General features: G+C 44.8%; 1 protein-coding gene across 1 annotated transcript in view; it reads left to right on the top strand.

Annotated features, from left to right (window-relative positions):
• Positions 1-3,867: 3,867 nt before the first annotated feature.
• Positions 3,868-25,365, top strand: part of TEX26 (testis expressed 26) — a 118,393-nt gene continuing 96,895 nt past the window's right edge. Inside the window, exons 1-2 of the mRNA XM_078655999.1 lie at positions 3,868-3,984; positions 4,086-4,293. Of these exons, the coding sequence (XP_078512125.1) occupies positions 3,970-3,984; positions 4,086-4,293 (223 nt within the window). The 5' untranslated portion in view covers positions 3,868-3,969. The remainder of the gene's footprint in view (positions 3,985-4,085; positions 4,294-25,365) is intronic.

The raw sequence follows: 25,365 nt of genomic DNA on the forward strand, positions 1-25,365 counted from the left end.
AAATCACATTTGGTGTCTGGAAATTGACTATAAGAAGAAGAGCTTGAGACTCCACAAATTGTCAACTGCCAATCAACCAGAAATGTGTGTGAGGAGAGGAGGCTGTGAAAGACTTCTTCATGTGACCAGGACTGGGAGCCAAGGCCTGATATTTACCCAGTTGGGTGAGGCGACATCACCCAGGAAATCCAAGGCCACCAACCCTGGAACCTCATCGCCTGCTTGCTTTCCAAGACCAATGTGTCTTGTGAGGAAGAGGAGAGTGTTAGAAAGAGCAGCAGTTACAGAAACTAAGACTTTGGCTTAGCTCTGCAAGGTTTGTTTTCATACCCACGGGTGTCACGAGTGATATTAGTTTAATGCTCCAGCTATTAAATGTGAAAAACAACCACACAGAATGTTATTAAAACAGCACTAATACATGTTGCAAACATTTGAAAATAAAATTAATATTTCCACCATAGTAAAAATATAATCTGCACCTAAAACCCTAAAAACTACTTCTATGGGCTATGCTATGAGAGCATTGTGTAGCGTAACTTGCATCTAGAATTTCTTATGGAGAATCAACGCACTGCATATCGGTTTATAGCAAGAGGCTGTCATTATCAATAGCCAGGAAAAAGTGGTCCCTCAAAAGGAAATCATGCATCAGTTCCTATCCTCTCAGACTTGGCTCAATGGCAGCTTTTAGTTCAGAACGGGATGCGGCGGCAGCACAGTGGTTTGGTAGTCTCTGTCAAGATCTTCTGACAGTATCTTGCGCAATAATCTGGGGAGAAGGATCTCTCCTGCCAAGTGGTCACTTGACAGGCCATTTACACTGCGGCTTATCTGATATGTGGAATTTCCCACACACACTTAGGAATGTCTGGCATAACCTGTGTGCATCAATAACTTAGTCTTAGACCCATTATTATAAACAAATAAGGTAAAGCACGTTAATTCAGGCTACACTGTTTATATTATTATTATCTGACCTTGAGTTAAAGATAACAAGGCACTTGTCCCAGAATGATGTCACATTGAGTGTCTTTTCAATGCCATTGTTGGAATGACTTAACACTTTCACAGGCTCTTGGAAGGTAGGCATGTCAATGATTAGGCACGGATGGACTTGGCCCTTTTTTCAGGGTTATCCCCAAACTTTTTCCTTCTACCTTCTATTTTTTCCTGACCTGTTGTTGTTGGTTTTAGGACTCTGGGCACTTTACCACTGCTAATCTATGCTAAAGTGCATATGCTCTCTATGTAAATTGTGAACATGATTGGTTATCCATGATTGGCATATTTGACTTACTGTTCAGTCCCTAGTAAAGCACAATAAGTGTGTTAGGGCTGGTAAATCAAATGCTACTAGTGGGCCTGCAGCACTGATTGTGCCACCCACATGAGTAACTCTGAAAAGGTAACTCAGACCTGCCACCGCAGTGCCTGGGCGCAGTTGTTAACTTACCATGTCGACTTGACATGTGCTCCCACTTGCCAGGCCCTAACCTTCCCTTTTCTTACATGTCAGTCACCATTTAGATAGGCCCAATGTGCCCCTGTGGAGAGGGTGCGGTGTATGTGAAAGGTATGACATGCCCTGATGTGTGTGGCATGTCCTGATAGTGAAATACTGCCAATTTCGTTTTTCACTATTGTAAGGCTATCTGTCCCCATAGGAAAGCATGGGAGTTTGTTAATAACATCTTATAAATATAACTTGCCATTGGGACCAGATAGAAAAATAAAGTTTAGTATGCCTGAACTGAGAATCTAAAGATGCATCTTTTAGGAAAGGTGATTTATACATTCTGTGTTTGAAAATACCACTTTTAGACAGTAGGTCTTTTCTTGCTTAGCCATCCTGTGTGGCTCTGCTAGGATGTGCATTGACTGTCTGGCTTTGGAGTGACAGGGCTTGGGGATGAGCAGTGGCTTCAGAGAGTCTGGATGAGCCGGCGCTAGGCTGAATAGGCCTGATCTGCATTTGGGGTGGTGGGAGGAGTAGCACATGCACCTTAATAGGGCTGTGTCTGCCTTCTACAATGATTGCTCCTCCCCCTTTGGTGGGTTTGGAGCCAGGGTTCACACTGACAATGGAGGTTGTTGTGCACGTGGAAAGTGCCCCCCAGAACTGTTTTTGACTGGGCACAGGGCTTCTCTGCACAAAGAGAACAAAGACATTTTGGGGTATAAGTATTAGACCTAAAATCCCTGAACTTTAGACTACTTCTGGAATCAAGAGGAACCTTTGCCAAGAAGAAGAGCTGGAGAAACTGAGGAAAAGTACTGCCCTTGCTCTGTGTCTGGGGTTGGCCTGCAGTTGCTGTTTCTGCCAAGGAAAGGAGGAGGACTTTGCTGTGTCCCCTGCTTGAGGAAAGTCTCCATGGACTTGAGTAGCGCTTGCCTCTTGTTTTGAAGTATCAGGAACACAAAGACTTCACCCCTAGCTCCCCTGAACTTCCTTGCTAGAAGTTCTGACCTGCCAGGAGTGCCTGTGGCTGTCTGTGGCCGCTAGAGGTTGTTTCTGCTACCGGGAGCTGGAAAGCAATGCCACAACAAGAAAATCAACGCATCGCTCTTCTTGCAACAGTTTTTCTGATGCAACGCAGTGGTGCGCGAAGAATCTCTCCGCACCGCTGCAGGACTGGATCCCACATTTTTATAAAATGACTTGCAGGATTGCTCCTTCTCCTGCTTACACACATTTCTATGCTACTTCTGTTTAACCCTCTTGGTACACTCACTTGTTTAGTAGCACATCCTAGTTTCAGAGCAGAGATATCAATAGCAATGTGCCCGCAAGCGTCCTCCAACCAATCCCACCCAAGGCAGGCATCATGGTCTGCACCAGCTGCTACAAAAGAGTGCAAGTCTCCACTTGGAGGTACAAATCTGCAAATAAATATAGCCACCGTGCAGTGCATAGTAAAAAAGTTTCAAAAATAAATGTATAACAATAATATATTTTGCAATGGACAGCTCTGCATACCCATTTTTATGGTACTCATTTAACTGACCTTGGAAAGAGGAAAGCATGGGCTTGACTTGCCAAGAAGCAGACTTGTTTCCCGCAGAACAGAGCACGTGTCAGTTAACTCACTAACTTGTTGGCATAATCTGAAGGGTGTCTCTCTTACATGGAGTTGGTGTTAATGAAAAGGGCAGAAGGCAGGAGGAAATAGATGCCCAACAAAACGAGTGTAATAGGGGATGAGGACAAAAAGAATTGTAAAAAAAGAAGGATTGGAGCGGAGAAAATGTCTAGGGATAGATAAGGTATATTGGAGATGACAGAAACATGACAGAACGATGACAGCAGGTGGAGGGTGGGGAGAGGACGCAAAGGGCGAAATGAAGAACCATGTGTGGAAGGAGGGAAAGGAGTGAGTGTTGGAGTAGGGACGGGTTCTGACATGGAAAGCAGGAATTATGGGCGCATGGAGATGTTGCTTTGTGGATGTTGTCCGCCTTCATCACCACTTCTCATGAATGTATTACTGAGATCCGCTACATGGTGTCCTTGTTTCTGTCTGCCCGGTGGTTACTTCCGGGCTGCACCTCACGGTACTTTTAGTGATCTCACGTTCAGTTTGAAAGTGTGCACATATTACACCAGGACACTCTGGTAATTGACATCCTGCGAGACACTAGAAGCACATACAATACGACGGAAAATATAACACATATTAAAATTACAGCAGGGCCAGTAGAGTGCAACTGGCACCAAATTAACTATACAGTTGCTGACATTTGTAACCTGAGAGTTTGAACCCTGCATCTCCCCTCGGAAAGCAGACACTCGCCACAAGCCTCGCCTTCTTCTTTTCATGCAGCCGCAGTGACGGAACTTTTTATTGTGTCTCTCGGCTGCCGCCTGGCAACGGCCGCGCGTCCCGCTCCGGGTTCCATGCGAGCCCGGGGGCCTCTGCTGCCCGGCTCACTCAGGCAGGAGCTGCCGGCGCGAGGCCGCCTGCGATCATGTTGTCCACCCAGGTACCCTTATGATAAATACACCAGCCTCCCCTCGGACTGTTACGAGCTGCCGTCAGGCCCCGTTATTCACAAGCACATGTGTGTCTGGTTTCTCTTTGCAGATGAACGGAGACGTTCTGAAGCCGCAGTTTCTGGAGCAGCTGAGGTACCTGCGGGAGAGATGCGACACTCAGGCGGAGAGAGACCGGTGCGACCGCCTGGCCGCCTCCCTCCTGTTCACATCCCAGATTAAGTGTGGCGCTACGGGCGAGGAGCAGAGGCCGAAGCACCTGCGCTGGCGAAGGCCCCAGACCGCCATGGCCTCCTTAGGTAAGGCACTGCACGCGCCAAGAAGACCGTGCTTTATATCGGAGGAAAAAAGAGTCCTCCTACTTTTGGAGAGTGGAGAGGGGTGAGGGTGGGGGTGTCTAAGGAGGGCTAACTTTGAACACTGCAAACGGGCGTGAGGTGCACGTCGTGAATGTTTCATGGAAAGTGAACTGTAATCGTCCAATCTCAGCGACGGGTTCTTGAAAACCCGTTTCTCCATCAATCCAGAGAGCAATAACTCACTACTTAATACAGGGTAAAAGGTAAATCACGCAAAGGAAAGTCTAGCGTGGGCCTTGAGTTATTGCACAGTGATGGCTATTTTCCAAACCAGTTCAACAGATGTGGCATTGTCGGTAGAACAGGGCAAGCGGTGTAGAGGCAGACTCACAGGCAAAATCAATTCTTGGGCCTTAGCTGGGCTTCCTGTGGGGAAAGGACAGGCACCCAAGAAAATTTAAGCAGAGGATTGGTACTGCTACCTATGGACCATCTTTTAAGAGTTCCTGTCCCCGCTAATAGATGATGGTGCTGTCCATCAGCCCCTCCCCTATTTACCCAACATCATTGTGCATGTACTTATTTTTAGGTCTCACCCAAGACAGCGGTGCGCTGTTGCTGGAAAGGCATTTTGCTTACTTAAAGGAGGTTTAGAACCTGAAAAAATCAGAAAAAGCATTGGGGCATAAATCCTCTCAAAGTCCATTAAGCTAGCAATTGCTCAGGTACTTAGGGAATCAAGGAAGGTATCTGCAAAGAATCTGCAAGGTGTCGGTGAGAATCAGAAAGGAATCTGTGAGGAGTCTGATCAACATCAGGAAAGAGATATTTGCAACAGTCTTGGGAGAACAATATATTATAACGTGCAAAGTCCATTGGGCGACACCCCCCTAGAACACACCATCAGTGGTCCATTGTAATCCACAAATCACCACGTTGCAGAGTGCAACATTGCTGGTTTATCCCACAGTGGACATGGAAACGGCATCTTTCCCTCAAACACAAAGAGATGGCACCGTTTGGAAATAGTTCATTCATTTAGGGCTCAGTGTACCATCGTCAAAGTCCTTTTCTCAGGCCCCTGTTCCACCAATCTCTAGTAGAGTGATGTATCTGGTCTACCCTAACAATGTATGTGAATACCTGCAAGAAACGTCGAGTTAGCAGAAAAACTGATCTCAGCTTTATGCAGCATTTTGAAATACAGGTCGACTTTGGAGAAGTTTAAACATTAACTTCAATGGTGCACATTTAATTTGCGTAATGCACATTTACCAACACATGAATATACATTTCTAATGCATTTGGTTTCATACTACATATAATATTCAATGTCATCATAATATTTAGTTATAAGTATGACTGAAAACTACATTTAAATCAAATATTAATGCACACATTACATAAATTCAATGTTCTTTCTAGAATGGTTATTTTCTGCATATATAAAAAAGTGTTTAATCACGGTGTCAATTCATTAAATGTTATTCACGTAAAGTAACACACACATATAGAAAATCACATTTCATTTCCATGGTGAGTAAATTTTCTACCAAATGAATATGATTTTTTATTGATCACTCTTATTTAAGGCAAAACATTCATGTGAGTAAGTTCTCTAATCCTACAGAAAAGGCACTCTTTGATATTGCTAAGGGCAACATTTACATTAATTTGTTAAACCATACATGATTCATGTGCTAAATGCACTTTCATGGTGGTTGTTTCTTAAGTGTCTGTGACATTTGTGACGTGTAAAGGGTGGGCAATCTTTGTGGCGCACTACAGTCCTTGCATGGGTAGTAAGCACTATATAAATGCAATTACAAATTCAGACAATTTGTGATTACTGCCACCTTCTTTGCTTCTAAGCATCCACTCGCCGTTCAAGGTCAGATGCCTCTCTTTCATACCAGTGCTTATTGTGAAACATTGATTCTCCTTTAAAACAATATTGATGGTAAAGCACATTGAATGGCACAATTGGAACCCCCGTCATGGGGTTTTTCCCCTCGAATGTTCTTTTTTTTTTTATTTCAAAATATTTTTATTGAAAATAAAATTTTTCATATACAGAGCAAAACATTCGTAATACTTGTACTGTTCTTGCAAAGTTGCGGCCTGGCGGGGCCTGAGAGAGAGAAGAAAAGGAAGAGAGAAAGAAAAGAAAGAAAAGAGGGGGGGGGGGTCACTGTTCCAGGTATGCGTCAAGAGCTTCCCACATGTTGTCTTTGGCAGTATGATTCGCCGTCTTTTGCTTGGCCGTGATGTTGTCTGCCCCCCGGAGGAAGGTTACCCAATTGAACCAGCGTTTGAAGGTGGCTTTGCTGGTGTCCTTCCAGTTACCCAAGATCGTTTTCACCGCAGCCGTCAGAAGGACATCGACCAGGTCTCGTACTTCTTTGGACTGGAGTTCTGTTGCTAGGAAGGCAGTGGCTATTCCCGCTAGTCCTCTTTGTGTCTTACTTCCCGTTACTGTGTCTATGACGTTATAGACCTTGCTCCAGAAGGTCTTGACTCTGGTGCATTCGTATAACATGTGAGATAGATCTCCTGTGGCCCTCTGGCAGTTCCAGCATGTGTTGCTCTCGCTAGCTCCCACTTTCCCTAGTTTCGCTGGTGTCCAGTGCAGCCTGTGGAGTAACCAGTATTTGGTTTGTGCTAGCTGTGGCGTGATTTTGTTTTTGGACGCAGACGTCCATAGTCTGGCCCTCTCTTCCTCATTTAGCGGTCTTTGTATGGTCTCCTCCCAAAAGGCAAGTGTCTTATTGTTGAGAGTTGTGGTGCGTGGTGTGATTAACTTGTAGATTTGTGCTGTTTGGTGGCCTGTCTTGTTTAAGTTTTGTGCGTATTGTATGATGGTGGGTGTTTGTTTCGTGAGGCCTGCTTTGGTGACAGCTGCTTTGATTTTGAGGAATTCGTAGAACTCCTTATTAGGTAGGGATGTTATCTGCTGTAGTGCCTTGTAGGAGAGTGGGTTGTTCCCTGCTTCTAGTTGTGACGGCGTTGTGATGCCTCTGCTGCGCCATTCCTTGCTGTCTAGTGTTTTCCCTTTGTATGTGACTTTGGTGTTATGCCACAGTGATTCCCATTTGGTGCCTTTGATACTAACTGTCATTTCCCTGTCTACTTTCAGCAGCGCCGTCTTTGTGTTGTGGATAATTGCGTTTTTGGCTTCTGGGTGCTTGTGCGCCGTGAGGGCCATAATTGGGTCTGCGCCACCAAGAATACTCCTTTCCAGGTCCAGCCATACCGGCATGTATTCTGGTGTGGGGGCTATCCAGTGTAATCCCTGTTTGGCCAGGCTGGAAGGCTTTGTAGTTCGTGAGGTTCAATCCGCCTTGTTCTTTTTTTAGTCTGAGTTTCGCTAAGCTCATTCTTGGTTTTTTCCCTCCCCAGAGGAACATGTTGATGCTTTTGTCTAGGCGTTTGTGGAACTCGGATGTGAGTGTGAGAGGCAACATGGAGAGCAGGTAGTTTAGCATGGGGGTGACCATCATCTTTATTGTCTCAATCCTTCCCCACCAGCTGATGAATTTGGGGCCCCACGTGTCTAGCTTGGACTTAATTTTTTTTAACATCGCCTCCTCATTGTGGTCTAATGTCGATCTTAGGTCCCTTCCGAAGAGGAGGCCCAGGTATTTTAGGGGTTTCGTTTGCCATAGCCTTCATATTATTATTGTACATTGTTGTGTTTTCATCAAGTATACTTTTATTGTTCCACTGGAACCATTGTTTCTTTGATATAAAGTACAACTCAGAAGCACCAGAATAAACACTGTCTTTTCTCTGAGGGACACGTTCAACTTCTCCTGCTGCTGCGGATCACAGACTATTAAGAACATCCCAGGGGGGAGCATGGCAAACGAAACCCCCTGGGATGTTCTTAATAGTCTGTGATCCGCAGCAGCAGGAGAAGTTGAACGTGTCCCTCAGAGAAAAGACAGTGTTTATTCTGGTGCTTCTGAGTTGTACTTTATATCAAAGAAACAATGGTTCCAGTGGAACAGTAAAAGTATACTTGATGAAAACACAACAATGTACAATAATAATATGAAGGCTACCGAGGATGTAGGAAGAAAAAACAAAACTCATAACACCAATTGAGTACCATCATTTGTTATCTTTGCGAGAAAAATTGTTCAAATATTTACATATCACAATTCACATATCATATAACAGTGTGAAGACTTAAGAAAGAGTATCCCAAGTGTAACGTGTGACCCGAGGAGTGGTTTGAGCACACATTAAGGTGACAGCAGTGACAGTTATCTACACGGTTTCAACAGGGGTATATTTACAAGGAAGTGGGAAAATGACCATACACACAGTATTCAATAATATATACAATGACTATTTGATTCATAGACATTGATTAACAGGTTCATTCCCAAGGAGAGTCGACGGCGTTTCAACCCTTGAATGGATAGAGGGTCTCGTCAGGACAGGGGCGGTGTGGGACATCTGTGAGGGTGAGAAAAGGGGGTGAGCTCCATGTGTAGAAAAGTGGAGTTACAAAACGGGCTGTATATGAAGGGCTAGGTACCTGTAAGATTACTATCAAAGACTCAGTGATGGAGTGGGTGCCAACCATGCGTAAAGGAGGGGAAGATAAAGATACTCACAATGAACCCGGCCGGGTACTGTGGCGAAAAGGGAATAGAATCAAAATGGATGTGGTTACAATTAACAAGCAATGGCAACAACCTGTGTAGGCGAGCCCAAGGTTGAGTACTTACCACTGTAAGTAGCCGATTGATACGAAGGGTTAACAACACGGAACTGCATAGTAGAATCGTGGCACTGAAGTGCTACAATGAGCACGGGTAGGGCGCTAGACAGGAAAATGCCTGTGGAAGTAGGAATAAGTTAGAGGGGGCTGCCCAGAAGATTGCTGGCATGGTATGGAGAGTATGAAGAGACAGGCGAGTTACCTGAAAGTACGCGCGGTCTGCCTTAGTCCGACTGCTTAGTGTTGAAGGCAGCGCCGTGCACGAGGGATTAGCTGTGTAGCGAATGCGCAGGGGAAGTGAAGAGAGCAGAGTGCTAGATCTTCAACACGGAAGGGAAAGGAAAGGGAAGAGGGTAGGCACAGAGTCATCGATGAGCTCCGACAGTAGGTGCAGGACCAGGCGGTAGGGAACAGAATTACATAACAGTTATTGATTCCAGTGCATAATAATAATTACAGACATATTACAATATTTAACAGCCATAAAATATAAACCACATTTAACTGTTAATACTGTAAAGTTTTTTTACACAGTAAGAAAGAACACACAACAGGCTCATGATTAAGGGTTTACAGGGTTACCAAAGTTGACATATCATCCGACATGTCCAAAGTAGATTATTGTCCTAGCGTGGCGACAAAACCTCTCCATTCCTCAGAGGAATTCAGACCCTCATTGATAGAGTTAGTTCTGTCGATCCAATGACATTCACGTCGTTGCAATATTTGTGCTATATTACCACCCCTTTCCGGTAGTCTAGCAATGTCAATCACTTGCCATTTTATTTCATCGGCAGTGTGATTTTTGTCCACGAAATGTGTGACAAGGGGTGCAGAGACAACCGACCTTCTGATGTGGCTGCGATGTTGTCCTATCCTTGCCTTGATAGGTTGTTGGGTCTGTCCAATATATGGGAGACCACATGGACACCAGATGCAATACACAACGTTGCATGTGTTGCAATTGGAGAAAAAATCAAGTGTGTGTTCGCCATTGCTGTATTTAAGGGTGGTAGTATTTTCTGTGAAGGGACAATTCACACAGTTCCCACATTTATGATGACCAACTGCGGGGGGAAGGCCCCAGGCTGATTCTAACATGCCCGTCTTCTTAATGACATCAGTGGAGGATCGTACCAAATGATCTTTAATGTTCCTAGCTCTCTTATAGGCAAATAAGGGGACCTCCAGTAAGGGATCTATACTTTTAATGATGTTCCAGTGTTTGGCAATGATGTTGCGGATCTTATTCGTGTGAGTCCCAAAGGTGGTAACGCACACGATTTTATTCATCTGCTGTTTGGTCTTTGTCACTAGCAGATCCTCTCTCGGACAGTTGAATAGAAACGAAGGAAACCCTGCCAGGGTCAATTGCAAGGTCCCACTAGGGGATCCTCATACTCAAACATAGGGTGACAAGAGGTTACATATCAGAGCTGACATAGATTCACATAGAGTCCATACATCTTTTTTTGAGAAAATATATATTTTATTTATCATTGATTAAGCTAGACTAGATATAGAAAATTCCACATAGGTGCTTAGAAAAAACATATAAAACGCCAATTGATTTAAGATCTAATATGCAGTGTGCCATAAGAGTTTTTTAGAGTGACGTACATTTCGTCAAGTCCCACACACTCCCACAGTCATCCACTACAGATACTCTCACTCACAACCTCAAGCAATACAATATTTACACATTCATACATAGACCATTAAAGAAATACATGACAGCCTGCAAAAAGGTTTTCCAATAGCCGCTAGAGCTGAAACTGTAACATGGAGGCAATACACAGTAAACAAGATGGTAAAACAAGGGCTACATAGATGCCATCCATGTAGGTCAGCTCTATGACACAGAGCTCACCAAACAAATTTCAGAAGTCAAACACTATAAAAAACTCAGACAGAATCCCCTCTCAGAAATCCGTGATGAGATTTTAAAGATTACCACGGAAGGCCTAGAACTAGGTTTTCTGACTAAGAAAGAGTTTGAATTCCTGAATGCAGAGAATCCCAGAACTCCGGTTCTGTATACCCTTCCCAAGGTACACAAGAGTGTCACTCATCCACCGGGTCGACCCATTCTTTCAGGTTGTGGATCGATTCTGGAACCTATTGGTCGTTATATTGACTTTTTCATTAGGGAATTTGTCCCTTCACAGAAAAGCTATGTGCGAGACACCATGCACATGATAAACCTAGTAGAAGGACTCGAATACAATACCAACACGGACTGGCTGGCCACATTAGATATCTCCTCGCTATATACCAACATCCCTCAAGCTGAAAGCATTCAGGTCATCGAACAACTCCTTGATACCAGACCGAGACCATTTAATGTACCCACTTCTTTTATAATTGCATTACTCCGCATAGCATTACAAACCAACTATTTTGTATCAGATGGACAATATTACCAGCAATGCAGCGGGACCAGTATGGGAGCAGTTTTTGCCCCAAATCTGGCAAATATTTACATGAACTACATAGAACTGACCTTTGCATTGAGTAGCCTGAATCCCCTACACACCCATATTGGGTGTTGGTATAGGTACATAGATGATATCTTTCTAATCTGGAGAAACAGCGAGGATAGTTTTAATGAATTTGTGACCTATCTTAATCAAATCCAACCACACCTCACATTTACCTCAACGCTAGACAAATTTACTATAGCTTGCTTAGATCTGAACATCCAACAGGCTGATGGCAAATTATTTACCTCACTCCACAGAAAACCTACTGAGAGGAACACGCTACTATCTTATAACAGCCAACATCCTAGAGCGCTGAGGGATGGCCTTCCTTTCGGTCAGTTCTTGCGGATCCGTCGGAACTGTACCCGCAAGGAAGACTATATGAATGAGGCTGAAGTTTTGAAAAAGAAACTATTATTGAGAGGCTATCCCAATAAACTTGTGAAAAGGTCATTAAAGCGTGCCTGGTACTGTCCGAGAGAGGTTCTGCTAGTGACAAAGACCAAACAGCAGATGAATAAAATCGTGTGCGTTACCACCTTTGGGACTCACACGAATAAGATCCGCAACATCATTACCAAACACTGGAACATCATTAAAAGTATAGATCCCTTACTGGAGGTCCCCTTATTTGCCTATAAGAGATCTAGGAACATTAAAGATCATTTGGTACGATCCTCCACTGATGTAATTAAGAAGATGGGCATGTTAGAATCAGCCTGGGGCCTTCCCCCCGCAGTTGGTCACCATAAATGTGGGAACTGTGTGAACTGTCCCTTCACAGAAAATACTACCACCTTTAAATACAGCAATGGCGAACACACGCTGATTTTTGCTCCAATTGCAACACACGCAACGTTGTGTATTGCATCTGGTGTCCATGTGGTCTCCCATATATTGGACAGACCCAACAACCTATCAAGGCAAGGATAGCACAACATCGCAGCCGCATCAGAAGGTCGGTTGTCTCTGCACCCCTTGTCACACATTTCGTGGACAAAAATCACACTGCCGATGAAATAAAATGGCAAGTGATTGACATTGCTAGACTACCGGAAAGGGGTGGTAATATAGCACAAATATTGCAACGACGTGTATGTCATTGGATCGATAGAACTAACTCTATCAATGAAGGTCTGAATTCCTCTGAGGAATGGAGAGGTTTTGTCGCCACGCTAGGACAATAATCTACTTTGGACATGTCGGATGATATGTCAACTTTGGTAACCCTGTAAACCCTTAATCATGAGCCTGTTGTGTGTTCTTTCTTACTGTGTAAAAAAACTTTACAGTATTAACAGTTAAATGTTGGTTTATATTTTATGGCTGTTAAATATTGTAATATGTCTGTAATTATTATTATGCACTGGAATGCATAACTGTTATGTAATTCTGTTCCCTACCGCCTGGTCCTGCACCTACTGTCGGAGCTCATCGATGACTCTGTGCCTACCCTCTTCCCTTTCCTTTCCCTTCCGTGTTGAAGATCGAGCACTCTGCTCTCTTCACTTCCCCTGCGCATTCGCTAAACAGCTAATCCCTCGTGCACGGCGCTGCCTTCACCACTAAACAGTCGGACTAAGGCAGACCGCGCGTACTTTCAGGTAACTCGCCTGTCTCTTCATACTCTCCATACCGTGCCAGCAATCTTCTGGGAAACCCCCTCTAACTTATTCCTACTTCCACAGGCATTTTCCTGTCTAGCGCCCTACCCGTGCTCATTGCAGCACTTCAGTGCCACGATTCTACTATCCAGTTCCGTGTTGTTAACCCTTCGTATCAATCGGCTACTTACAGTGGTAAGTACTCAACCTTGGGCTCGCCTACACAGGTTGTTGCCATTGCTTGTTAATTGTAACCACATCCATTTTGATTCTGTTCCCTTTTCGCCACAGTACCCGGCCGGGTTCATTGTGAGTATCTTTATCGTCCCCTCCTTTACGCATGGTTGGCACCCACTCCATCACTGAGTCTTTGATTGTAATCTTACAGGTACCTAGCCTTCATATACAGCCCGTTTTGTAACTCCACTTTTCTACACATGGAGCTCACCCCCTTTTCTCACCCTCACAGATGTCCCACACCGCCCCTGTCCTGACGAGACCCTCTATCCATTAAAGGGTCGAAACGCCGTCGACGCTCCTTGGGAATGAACCTGTTAATCAATGTCTATGAATCAAATAGTCATTGTATATATTATTGAATACTGTGTGTATGGTCATTTTCCCACTTCCTTGTAAATATACCCCTGTTGAAACCGTGTACATAACTGTCACTGCTGTCACCTTAATGTGTGCTCAAACCACTCCTCGGTTCACACTTTACTCTTGGGACACTCTTTCTTAAGTCTTCACACTGTTATATGTTATGTGAATTGTGATATGTAAATATTTGAACAATTTTTCTCGCAAAGATAACAAGCTGATGGTACTCAATTGGTGTTATGAGTTTTGTTTTTCCTTCCTACATCCTCGGTAGCCTTCATATTATTATTGTACATTGTTGTGTTTTCATCAAGTATACTTTTATTGTTCCACTGGAACCATTGTTTCTTTGATATACAATACGCACCCTGGTTCCTCAGTGGGTAGGGTTCCCTTGTTTTTTCTGGGTCTGAGTTGTACTTAGCACAAGCTTTCCCTGGGACAGGCACCCAAAGAGCTGTAGCCAGAGCCAGGGGGATGGGCAGGGGCAGGGGGGGCTAAAGCCCTTTCAGCCCAATCGGTATTGTGCACCTGTTTACAACACAATATGAAGGATTTTTTAACAATAGCTCATATAATATTTAATGATACTATACATGATCTATCATATATTAATTATGTTCTTCTGCATGCCTGCATTGGAACTAGCAAGAACAATCCTTGTAAATGATACATCAGGAACGCATTGGAAAGTTTTATTCACAATGCATGCTTTCTAACATTACAGTCCATTTACATCATAGTGCTTTGTGATCCTTGGAAAACGTGGGGACAGAAGAATTACAGCAGGTAGCTGATTCGGAGAACGGAATCGGAAGGAGCAGGATGAGCAGGAAATCAGAAACAGTAGAAAATAAACTCCTAGGCAAGTAAACAGTTTAATATATCACTTGGGCTCTGGGTAACAGATCAAAACTGATCGTAACGTGCGTCGAAGACTTAACTACTGCCACGTTTTGGTTTTTATTGTATTTTTATGAAGAGAAATTATGTTTTGAATAAATTCTGCCTTTTTGGTATTTTTAAATAATGAAGATGATTAATATGAATTTGACAATTGAAGATTTAATCATTTGAAATATATTTGTGCAGCTTTGATCTGTTACACTGAGCCCAACAATATCAAGTGATATATTAAACTGTTTAGTTGCCTAGGAGTTTATTTTCTACTGTACATTTACCCTGTCCTAGGAATTGTCTCATCAAGTTTTTCAGGGGTTCTTGTTATTCACATCAGGAAATCAGAACCTACATCCTTTTTTTAAAATATTGGTATCTCATACACAAATGTGGCATAACTATAATACATTATTAATCACACTTCTAAATAAGATAACCATCGAGTTTTGAGTAAAAAATCATTAATTCTTCGGTCACAGTCATAGGTGTCATTAAAATTACTAATTCCCACAAATAATTTGTCACCCAAAATTGCACATCAGAAAAACTTTAACATACGGCATGACATACGTACCTATGTCATCAGATGAAGTAAGAGTAAACAGTTCTTTAGTTGCATGTTACAGCGTGTTTCCTATGTATGAAATGTGGTTGCACACTTGCCATTATGGTTTTCTCTACTACACCAGATAGTGTATCTATAGTCAGGAAAACAACCTTTGTGCTTCCTTCAAAATTTCAGGAAATTCAACTTACTGTTTTCCCACTTAGTTAGATACAATATGGAAGAATCACCTAGGAGAAAATAGCAATGCATATGTAAAATGTGAAATGGTATTGTGAAATTTATTTTGTCTTTGCTTCTCAAAGGCATGTGACAATTTGTCGCACCGGAAACAGATCCTTCTGCCCCGTGCTCAATTTACTGATTGATCCCACCAGTAACTTGTTAATGTCACCGAATGTGGACTACATTTAATATTAAGTATGCGCCGCTAACATTGCTAAAGTGATAACCGGTCAAAAAACAGCTGACTAATCTAGTAGTTGTTAACTTGTACTGACCTCTAGTGCAGCCTAAACGTGTGTTGAGATTTCTGAGATAAAGTCTTTCCAAAAAAGAAAGGAACAAGGAAACAGATCCACTACCCATATTTTGAAAATTGTGGCACTAAACAGTCACAGTTCGTCATCTTGAATCTGTTGTATCTGCACTGGTGGCTAATGAACTTTAAATGGTACTGTGTGAATACCTTGCTGGACGCTGGAGTAAAGCAAGTGTGTATGACATATTTTAAGGGATCAGTAAGCATGGGTGTTTCTCCCCTTAATATAAACAAGCATTTGCAATGCAATAGGTCTCGCATTAGGAACGTTTGAGCTATTGGTATTGTAAATGACAAATATTCTATTAATGTGTTGGTTTTGAAAATAGATAAATGAATAGCTTTGTCGTTTACAATGCCAATAGTTTTAACTTTCGCAAATGTGACACCTATAGCATTTGTAATGCAATATGTGTTGCATTTACGTGACTTAGATGTATTGGTATTATAAATAACAATAGCTTTTAAAAAAAATAATTAATACTTAAATAAAGTTTTTGTAATTTATAATGGCAATAGCTTAAACTTTTGTAAATAACTGTTGTGAAGATTATGTTCAGTGTATTTTATTGTGATGAAAATCCAAGAACAGAAGTGAAATATTAACATCTTTTTGTGACATTTGTAATAAAGCTTGAAACATTGAGAGAACATATTTGAACCAGTTGTTGTTGAATGGTTGCACAGATTGATGCTGTGGTGGCGCTGAGTGATGTTGTGGTGGCGACGAGTGATGCTGTGGCGTTCAGTGATGTTGTGGTAGCGCATAGTGATGTGGTGGTGCCCCTGTGTGATGCTGTGGTGCCCCTGAGTGATGTTGTGGTGCCCCTGAGTGATGTTGTGGTGCCCCTGAGTGATGTTGTGGTGCCCCTGAGTGATTGGTGCTGAGTGATGGTGTGAGGATGCGATAGATAGAGTGAGTGTGATAGATAGATAGAGTGAGGGCGATAGATAGATAGATAGAGTGAGGTTGATAGATAGACTGAGGGCGATAGATAGACTGAGGGCGATAGAGTGAGGGCAATAGATAGATAGATGGTTGTGTGTGTGGGGGGGGGTTCTGTGTGTGTGGGGGATTGTGTGTGGGGGTGTGTGGGGTTTGTGTGTGTGGGGGGGGGTTGTGTGTGTGTGTGGGGGGGGTTGTGTGTGTGTGGTTGTGTGTGTGGGGGGCGTGGGTGTGTGTGGAGGTGGGGGTGTGTGTGTGTGGGGTGTGGGGGGGTCTGTGTGGGGTGTGTGTGTGAGTTGTGTGTGTGGGTTGTGTGTGTGGGTTTGTGTGTGTGTGGGCTGTGTGTGTGGGGTTGTGTGTGTGGGGGGTTGTGTGTGGGGCTGTGTGTGTGTGGGGCTGTGTGTGTGGGGTTGTGTGTGTGGGGGGTTTTGTGTGTGTGTGTGGGGTTGTGTGTGTGGGGTTGTGTGTGGGGGGTTGTGTGTGTGGGGTTGTGTGTGTGGGGTTGTGTGTGGGAGGTTGTGTGTGTGGGGTTGTGTGTGGGGGGATTGTGTGTGTGTGGGGTCTGTGTGTGGGGGGGTGGGGTTGTGTGTGTGGGGTTGTGTGTGTGTGGGGATGTGTTTGGGGGGTTGTGTGTGGGGGAGGACGATCAACAGATGAGAGAGAAAGGAGAGAGTGAGAGAGAGGGAGGAGAGATAGAGAGAGAAAAAGCCATTTGCTTTGCTATACAATACCATTAGCAAAGCAAATAGCTTTAACTTAATCAGAAGCGAGACCTGTTGCATTTTCAATGCTTGTTTTCGTACAGCTATCAGAAATCTTTCATCTGCATATCTAACATGTCATGTCCTTCATCATCACCACCACTGTCTTCACCTCATCTTTCTGCATTACTTCCTTGTGTCACAACCTTCTGCATGCTCACTCAATTCTCTCTCTCGTCTCCCCTATAAATACAGCAGTATTTAGACAGCTGTGTATCTCCCTCCCATAAAATAATATTTACAATTGGCACGTGTGACAGTCGGTCTATGCACTCTGCAGAGAAGCTACAGATTGGATGAGGATGTGGACGAAATAACTTTTATGACCTACCGAGGGGTACTGTAAAAAAAGTTCTCTAACGTCAGCCTCAACTCCAGAGTTACCAATTGTGCACTAAATTGCAACCCACCTATAATCTGAACTCTTCCAGATACCTAGAAGCAACTTCGTTCACAGTATGTACTATAAAATTATCAGATGTTGCACGAGAAATAAACTACAGAAACACATCTGGAAAAAGGATTAACTCTTAGGAAATGCAAGATCAGGTAAAATGTTAAATATAAACAGGAACTGCATCACTTATGTGGATTACCATAAGGGAAGGCTTTACCATAATATGTGCTCTCTGTAAGGAGGCCAATAATTGGATGAGCATGTGGTATGATCACCTTTATGAGCCAGCAAAAGGCACTGTAAGAATCTCTCACTGCCTTAATACTCACTCCACAGCTTTTCAGTCATGCTTCATAATTAATGCAACCACCCATAAAGTGAATGCATGCATACATATAGAGGACCCGCTGTTCTCTTTTCATGCACTATGCAAGGGTCTTATGTGCATGGAAATACACTGTAGAAGCAGCCAGTATATATTAATATGCACAATGCTAGATTAAGTAAAGCAGGGGTGGACAGGGTCAGGAAATGGGCCCAGCACCAAATTAAAAGTGGCACCCATAGGCGAATCAGATAGCTTAAAAAGTGTGCACGATTTAAAATCGTGGCAGTTTTGAACTTACAAAGGCACGCCGTATACTTGGTTTGAAAGGCATGGGAGACTGCATGTTCCTATGCTTGTTGCAGTCAACGTTTGTGGTAAACATGAGGGTAATCAACACTAACAAAACATCCTTCCAGTTAATAGAAGAGGCCCACAAGCAGCTAAAAAAAAACGGAAGCACTTGTTTTATGTATGAACAAAATGAGTATGATGTCACTTCCTGCCATTTGCCAAACTTAAGCAATAAAATAATGCGCGAAAACATCCTAACCTGCCAGGGAGGTGTTCATTTGCAAATATTTGCTTTTCCCAAAAACGAAAGACATGCTTTATAAATACTACAACATTTCCCCAACTTCTAAGCACCCTTTTATACTGAAGGAGGAAAGTGGTACTTTCATTTGGTAACATATTAAGTTACACCTATCTAGCATATTGTGGATATTATAAGTCACAGTTCGGTTTTACGGCTGCGGACTGTATGAAGCACCCGGGCCTTTAGTCATGTTATTTATATCTCCCAAAATTCCTTGGTGATGTGTAATATAATAATTAACTGCTGGTAGTATGTTATTCTAGTTGTATTACAAAGGGTTGCATTATTATATAGGACCGGTCTTAGTTTTGGCCTTTCAGCCCATAGCAAGTGTTAGCACTCCGCCTGGTGGTACTGGTTTAGTGTACCTCATGAGTATACGAGTCTGTGAGGTGGGCCCCGAGTTTTCTAAGTGAGCCCTCTAACTTGTTAATAAACGTATTTAGGACATTGCAAAGGTACAAGCAAGCTTCGCCATTGAACCACGTTAGGGAAACAAACGTATGATCGAGACCATTCTGCCTTCGCCAGACATGTAATAGAAAGCAATCACCCTGAAAGTGCTTAGTGTGGAGGTGGAATTGTTGGTTAGAGCTTGTGATTCCTTGCATGGCTTGTGAGGGGGCGTGTGCATTGTGTCCGGAGCTCGAGCCGAGCTGCACCTTTTAATATGCAAATGTACGCAACTGTCAGAAGCAGCGGGATTCCTCTCACACTCTCCTGTGACTTCCCCCTCGGCGGCGAATGCCCCATGATAAACATTAACTGGGTTGGCATTTTGTAAATAGCTCTTAACCACAACTGAGTAAAGCAGTTCTACATTACAGACTTTCAAGGTTGTATTTTATCGTGTTTAAAAAACACAAGAAGCACGGGAGGAGAAAATAAACAAGCTGGTTTTGATTTACAACAGTTTAAAGCACATTCAGGGAGAGGTGCAATGGCAAGCCAAGCCTTCTGGAAAGGTAGAAGGTTTGAAGACATTATTAGAGGGGCTAAGGGGTCGAATGCTTCTTTTTTCACTAAACATTATTGCAAGCGAATTGAGCATATGCAAACGTAGTGCTAGAGGGCTACCAACATGCATTATGATGACCTCCGGTCTCGTAATGAAATAGCAATTCTCCCGGGAGGGGCGAGCATTATCCCGTCCGCCTCTCCCTGTTTCAGTAGTAAGAAAAAGATATGTATATAAGAAATGCAAATATGTAAGTGTGAAGAACAAGATAACATTATTGCTAGTTAATCCAGGATTAATCTTCCCAGAATAGAAGTCATTTGTTTCGGGGCATCTGCATTCCTTTGCAGCACGTGTTTAGAGGTAATGTTACTGCAAAGCTGCCTTTTGGTGTGACCCTGTTTTGGCACCTCGACACAAGGTACACAGGTACAACAGCTTGTGGTCAATAAATGTATAGTTGCCAAGACAACATTTTGCAGTTATTGAAATTATCACGAGACCAACTGTGAATAATTGTAATAAGCCAGGGCTTTCTCAAGGCTGAAGGCGGGGTAGTGAGGTAATAGGAAGATAGTTATGTTAAGTGGGTGGTGGGTGGATAGGGAATGGGTCAGTTGGAACGTCATGAAGTTGAAAAGGAGTAAGAAGGTGCGAAGTTCAGAAGTAAGATAATGCGAAGAATACAAAAGATGAGGAGAAGGAAAGGTAGACACGAGTCGCGAGCGGAGAGAGAGGAAAGACTATAAGACACGACCAGGATAAGTGGTTGATACAATGTGGGGGGGTGGTTCGTGGGTGACACATATTGAAGTCCGGGGTGTATAGGGGAATGTTGAAAGTGAGAGGGGAATTGTGAATCAAATGACGGCAGAGAAGGGAAGGAAGAAAAGGTAAGTTGAAAGTGAAACAAGACGGAGGGCATTGCTGTGGGGAGGGGGGAGGAGAAATGCGACACGGCCGCAGCAGGGGGCGGAGCGGGGAGAGCGGCGATGAGGGAGAGTGAATAGTGTGAAGCAGCAGGGGCCTTTGAAGTGAAGCTAAGCTTCACTTCAAAGGTGTGGGAGGAGTGCGGCTGAGGCAGAGCGCAAGCTGGGGGAAGCTTGTGGGGCGGAGCGGGAAGAGCTGCTGGGGAACAGATGGCTGGCGATTTGATGCTGTGCACGCGCATTTTAGGTCAATGCGCTTGTGCATTGACCTAAAAGCGCACGGGCACAGCATCAAATCGCCAGTTAGTTAAAGTCTGTTTAACCCCTTCCACGCTGATGACGAGCTGGGCTCGTCATGAGGTAGCCTCCTCGCACGCTGATGACGAGCCCAGCTCGTCACGTAAAGTGCGCTTTTAAAAATCTCAGCGTACGAGCGGAATTCCGCCCGCACGCATGCGGTTAAGCCCCTATAGTCTCGCTCCGCTCAATGCACATGCGCATTGACAGGTCGCGAGACCTAAAAAGGGGAGCAAATGATGGAATTTACTGGGCTTAAATTTCACACAACTTAACTAAAGAAAACAGAGGGATATTAAGACTTATTCCCATTCCCCAAGAAATCTGAGAAAATGGTGGAGAAACAGTGTATTTTAAGCACAATTCCCCTTAAATGTAATAAAGACATATGTATTATAGGCAGTTAAACACATCTGATCATGCCGTTTGAAATGGGCCATCATTTATGAAAATGTATATGTCTTTTGTACTTAATTTTTCCAACTTGCCCCCTCTAAGTTGATTTTTTATTTATATGTGATAACTAATATTATACTTGGAAGGGGCAGGATGGAATAAAAATTACAGAAATTCCGGTCACAAAATGTAGACAGTAATGTATAACAAGCCAAACTCATATATCAATGTTACTGTCCAATTTCATAGTGCTTACAGAACCACAGAGCGAAGGGCCCTATCAATTTTGCATGCTGAGGCCCCAGTCAGAAGTTGTGCTAATGTAGAATTGTCTTCCAATATAGGATTATGAAACACCTTCATACAGGTCATACAAAGCAAATGCTGTAAGTACCAATTGTCTTACAAACTCTGCCTGGATAATCACTTAGATATCAGTTTTGCAAATTCTGAAAATGCAGATTTGAGCATAAAATAGAAACTTTTTTTTATAAATAAGCTCACTCAAATCCCCCATACCCAGACCGTCAACAAACAGCTGGCCGCCTTCCTCGAGACGAATGGATCCCTCGACCCCTCACAGTCTGGCTTCCGAGCCAACCACAGCACCGAGACCGCCCTCATCGCTGCCACCGATGACATCCGAACCCTGATGGACAACGGAGAAACAGCGGCCCTCATCCTCCTAGACCTCTCCGCGGCATTCGACACTGTCTGCCACCGCACCCTAGTGCAGCGCCTCAGCAACGTCGGAATTCAGGAGAAGGCACTGGAATGGATCGTCTCCTTCCTCGACGGAAGAACACAGAGAGTCCGTCTACCACCGTACAAGTCAGAGGCCACCGAAGTCATCTGCGGCGTCCCTCAAGGATCCTCGCTGAGCCCCACCCTCTTCAACGTCTACATGAGCCCCCTCGCGCCCATCGCACGCCAACACAACCTGAACATCATCTCCTACTCCGCTTCCAGAGCCAACCTTCACGAAGGGATGAAAGATGTAGCCGAGTGGATGACGACCAGCCGCCTGAAACTGAACTCAGACAAGACGGAAGTCCTCATCCTGGGCTCCTCGCCCTCCGCCTGGGACGACTCCTGGTGGCCCCCCGCCCTGGGCACCGCACCCACACCGACAGACCACGCACGCAACCTGGGCTTCATCCTGGACTCCTCCCTCTCCATGACCAGACAAGTCAACGCCGTCTCCTCGTCATGCTTCAACATCCTGCGCATGCTACGGAAGATCTTCTGGTGGATCCCCACCGAGACCAGGAAGACGGTCACCCAGGCCCTCGTCACCAGCCGACTGGACTACGGCAACGCCCTCTACGCCGGAACCACCGCCAAGCTCCAGAAGAGACTCCAGCGGATCCAGAACGCCTCAGCCAGACTCATCCTCGACATCCCCCGACGCAGCCACATCTCCGGACATCTGAGAGACCTGCACTGGCTCCCCGTCAACAAGAGAATCACCTTCCGTCTACTCACCCACGCACACAAAGCCCTACACGATCAAGGCCCGAGCTACCTCAACAACCGCATCAACTTCTACGCTCCCAAACGCCACCTCCGATCAGCCAGTCACGCCCCCGCCGCCGTCCCCCGCATCCGAAGAACGACAACAGGAGGAAGGTCCTTCTCCCACCTGGCCTCCAAGACCTGGAACTCCCTCCCGACCAACCTGCGCCTCACCCAAGACCACCTCTCCTTCAGGAAGAAGCTCAAGACCTGGCTGTTCGAGCAGTAGCAGCACCCCCCCCCTAGCGCCTTGAGACCCTCCGGGTAAGTAGTGCGCTCTATAAATGTCCTTGATTGATTGATTGATTGATAATGAAATATATTTTTGTCTTGGGATGCCAAAGTACCTTTTTCTCCCCAAACAATAGAATGTTTTTTACAAAGTATGTTCATTTGCTACTGTCACACGAAGACAGATTCAACCTTTTATACGCATTTATCACCATCATGAAATAGCAGATGCCCATTTACTGGCAGTAATTGTTACGACCATTGGACAGCTGTAAGTTTGCCAAGCATGGCACAATGTCAAGAACGGAACAACATTATGCCAGGAACAACTGAAATGTTGCTTAGAAACTTGAATGCCAATGTTGCGCCGTCCATTACGCCACAGTTAGCCACAGCATTGCCAAAATGCCCCCTATGTCAAGATAGAGCCACCATAATGCAGATGTTTCAAAGGGAATGTCCTCTACATTTTAAAGGTTGTGTATCCCTGTTCTGTGTGACTCAACTGCAAGTGAATCTGGTATCCTCACTTTACTTTGGCCTCAGAACACACAGCATCTTGCTTGAGCACTGCAGACCCAGGTCCGAAATAGATATTGGGCCCATAGCCTAACTTTGAGGTAATAGAGGGGCACTAAAACATATCCTTGGCTGGGCACTATACTTTTATCTGTAACCTGGCCACAGTTAAATGTGGTGGTGGCTTACCCATGTTTTAGTGGCCTGAAGATGAATAGCCCCTTTTACCCTTTCAAAGATACAAGCATAATGCCTACAAACCCCTTTCAGTAAAATTCTGCTCATGTGTCAAGAACAGACCATGCTCCGATATCCTTGTTCAAATGTCAAGTGCATATATGGTGTATACTACCAGGATTCCATTTTGTTTGTAAGTAACTTTGCATGACAGTGGGATCCATTTTGGATTTCTCTTTCTCTAACATGGCATAAGTTGTTGGTTGTGAAACAGCTCCCAGACAATGGAAGTATATTGACTGCATTCCTGAGGAGAAGTGAGTAACTCTAGACACAGAAGTGTGGAGGGATGGAGAGAGGGCTACCTTTATCAATTCTATGTGATCTGTTAAACAAAGGATTGCTGATTAGTCCTTTTTGAGAACTGCCATTTGAATAAACATGGCACAATGTGAGTGAGACAGCAGGGACATTTGCTATTGAAAGAGAAGTTTCTGGGAAGAGCCTCAGTCTTTTGTTTTTCTTTGAGTGGTCCATTCTGGAAAGCTGTTGAGAATCAGATGCAGAGCTTCACATGCATTGTGCTGCTGTTGTGGGTGCTCCTGCTTGCAGCCACCATCTTTACTACCCGCTGTGAGGAGCTGTGATCTTGCACAATGAACCTGTTTGCACCGCAAAGGAAAAATTAATTTTGAGAGGAAACATCACCAAATTGATTTCTAAACTCAGACAGTGGATCCCATCACCTGTCAGAAAATACAGTATAAAAATGTGTCCCAAACTTCCCCACTTAGTTCGACTCCTAGCTACTTCATAGCCTGAGAAGACTTGCTGTGTTACAGGATTGGTATAATTGCTAGCCACTCTCCTGAGGGTGGGGGAGCATCACCTGGTTTCTGAAAGTCTTGCTGGAAGAAGCTGTGGGTCTGCCAGTAACCCTGGGAGCTGCATGCCTGCTGAGAAGGGAGAAAAGAGAGCCTCATCCCACAGGAGTCTGCTGCGACCTCTGACCTTGCTGGGTAGGTCGCCCCCCCCGCTGCAGCCCCGCCAGCGCCTGTGCCCTGCATCCTGTTTTGTCAGCCCACCCCTGGGCGCTGCTTTTCCTTGCCCCCCCACTGCTCATTTCCCGCCGCTGCTGCCCCTGCGGCCCCGCCTCGGGCGCCCATTCGCATCCCCTGCCTCCCGCCTCCCAGCTGCTCCTCCCTCCCAGCTCCCCTTAAAACGGCGGCAGCCGCGTGGTGAGGAGAGCGACCTCTGACCTTGCCTGGTAGGTTGCCCCCCCCGCTGCAGCCCCGCCAGCGCCTGTGCCCTGCATCTTGTTTTTTGCTGCCCATCCCTGAGCGCTGCTTTTCCTCGTCCCGTGCCCACTGCACATTTCCCACCGCTGCTGCCCCTGTGGCCCCGCCCCCGCGCCCATTCGCTTCCCCTGCCTCCCGCCTCCCAGCTGCTCCTCCCTCCCAGCTCCCCTTAAAATGGCGGCAGCTGCGTGGCCGCGCCTAAGGCAAGCCCGTCTGCGCCCGTCCGCGCCTGGACCGTGCCCAGCGCCAGAACCCCTGGACCCTGCGAACGCCACGACACCAGACTCCACTACGACGCCA

Source organism: Lissotriton helveticus, chromosome 8 (assembly GCF_964261635.1).
Source record: "Lissotriton helveticus chromosome 8, aLisHel1.1, whole genome shotgun sequence".
Lineage (NCBI taxonomy): Eukaryota > Metazoa > Chordata > Amphibia > Caudata > Salamandridae > Lissotriton > Lissotriton helveticus.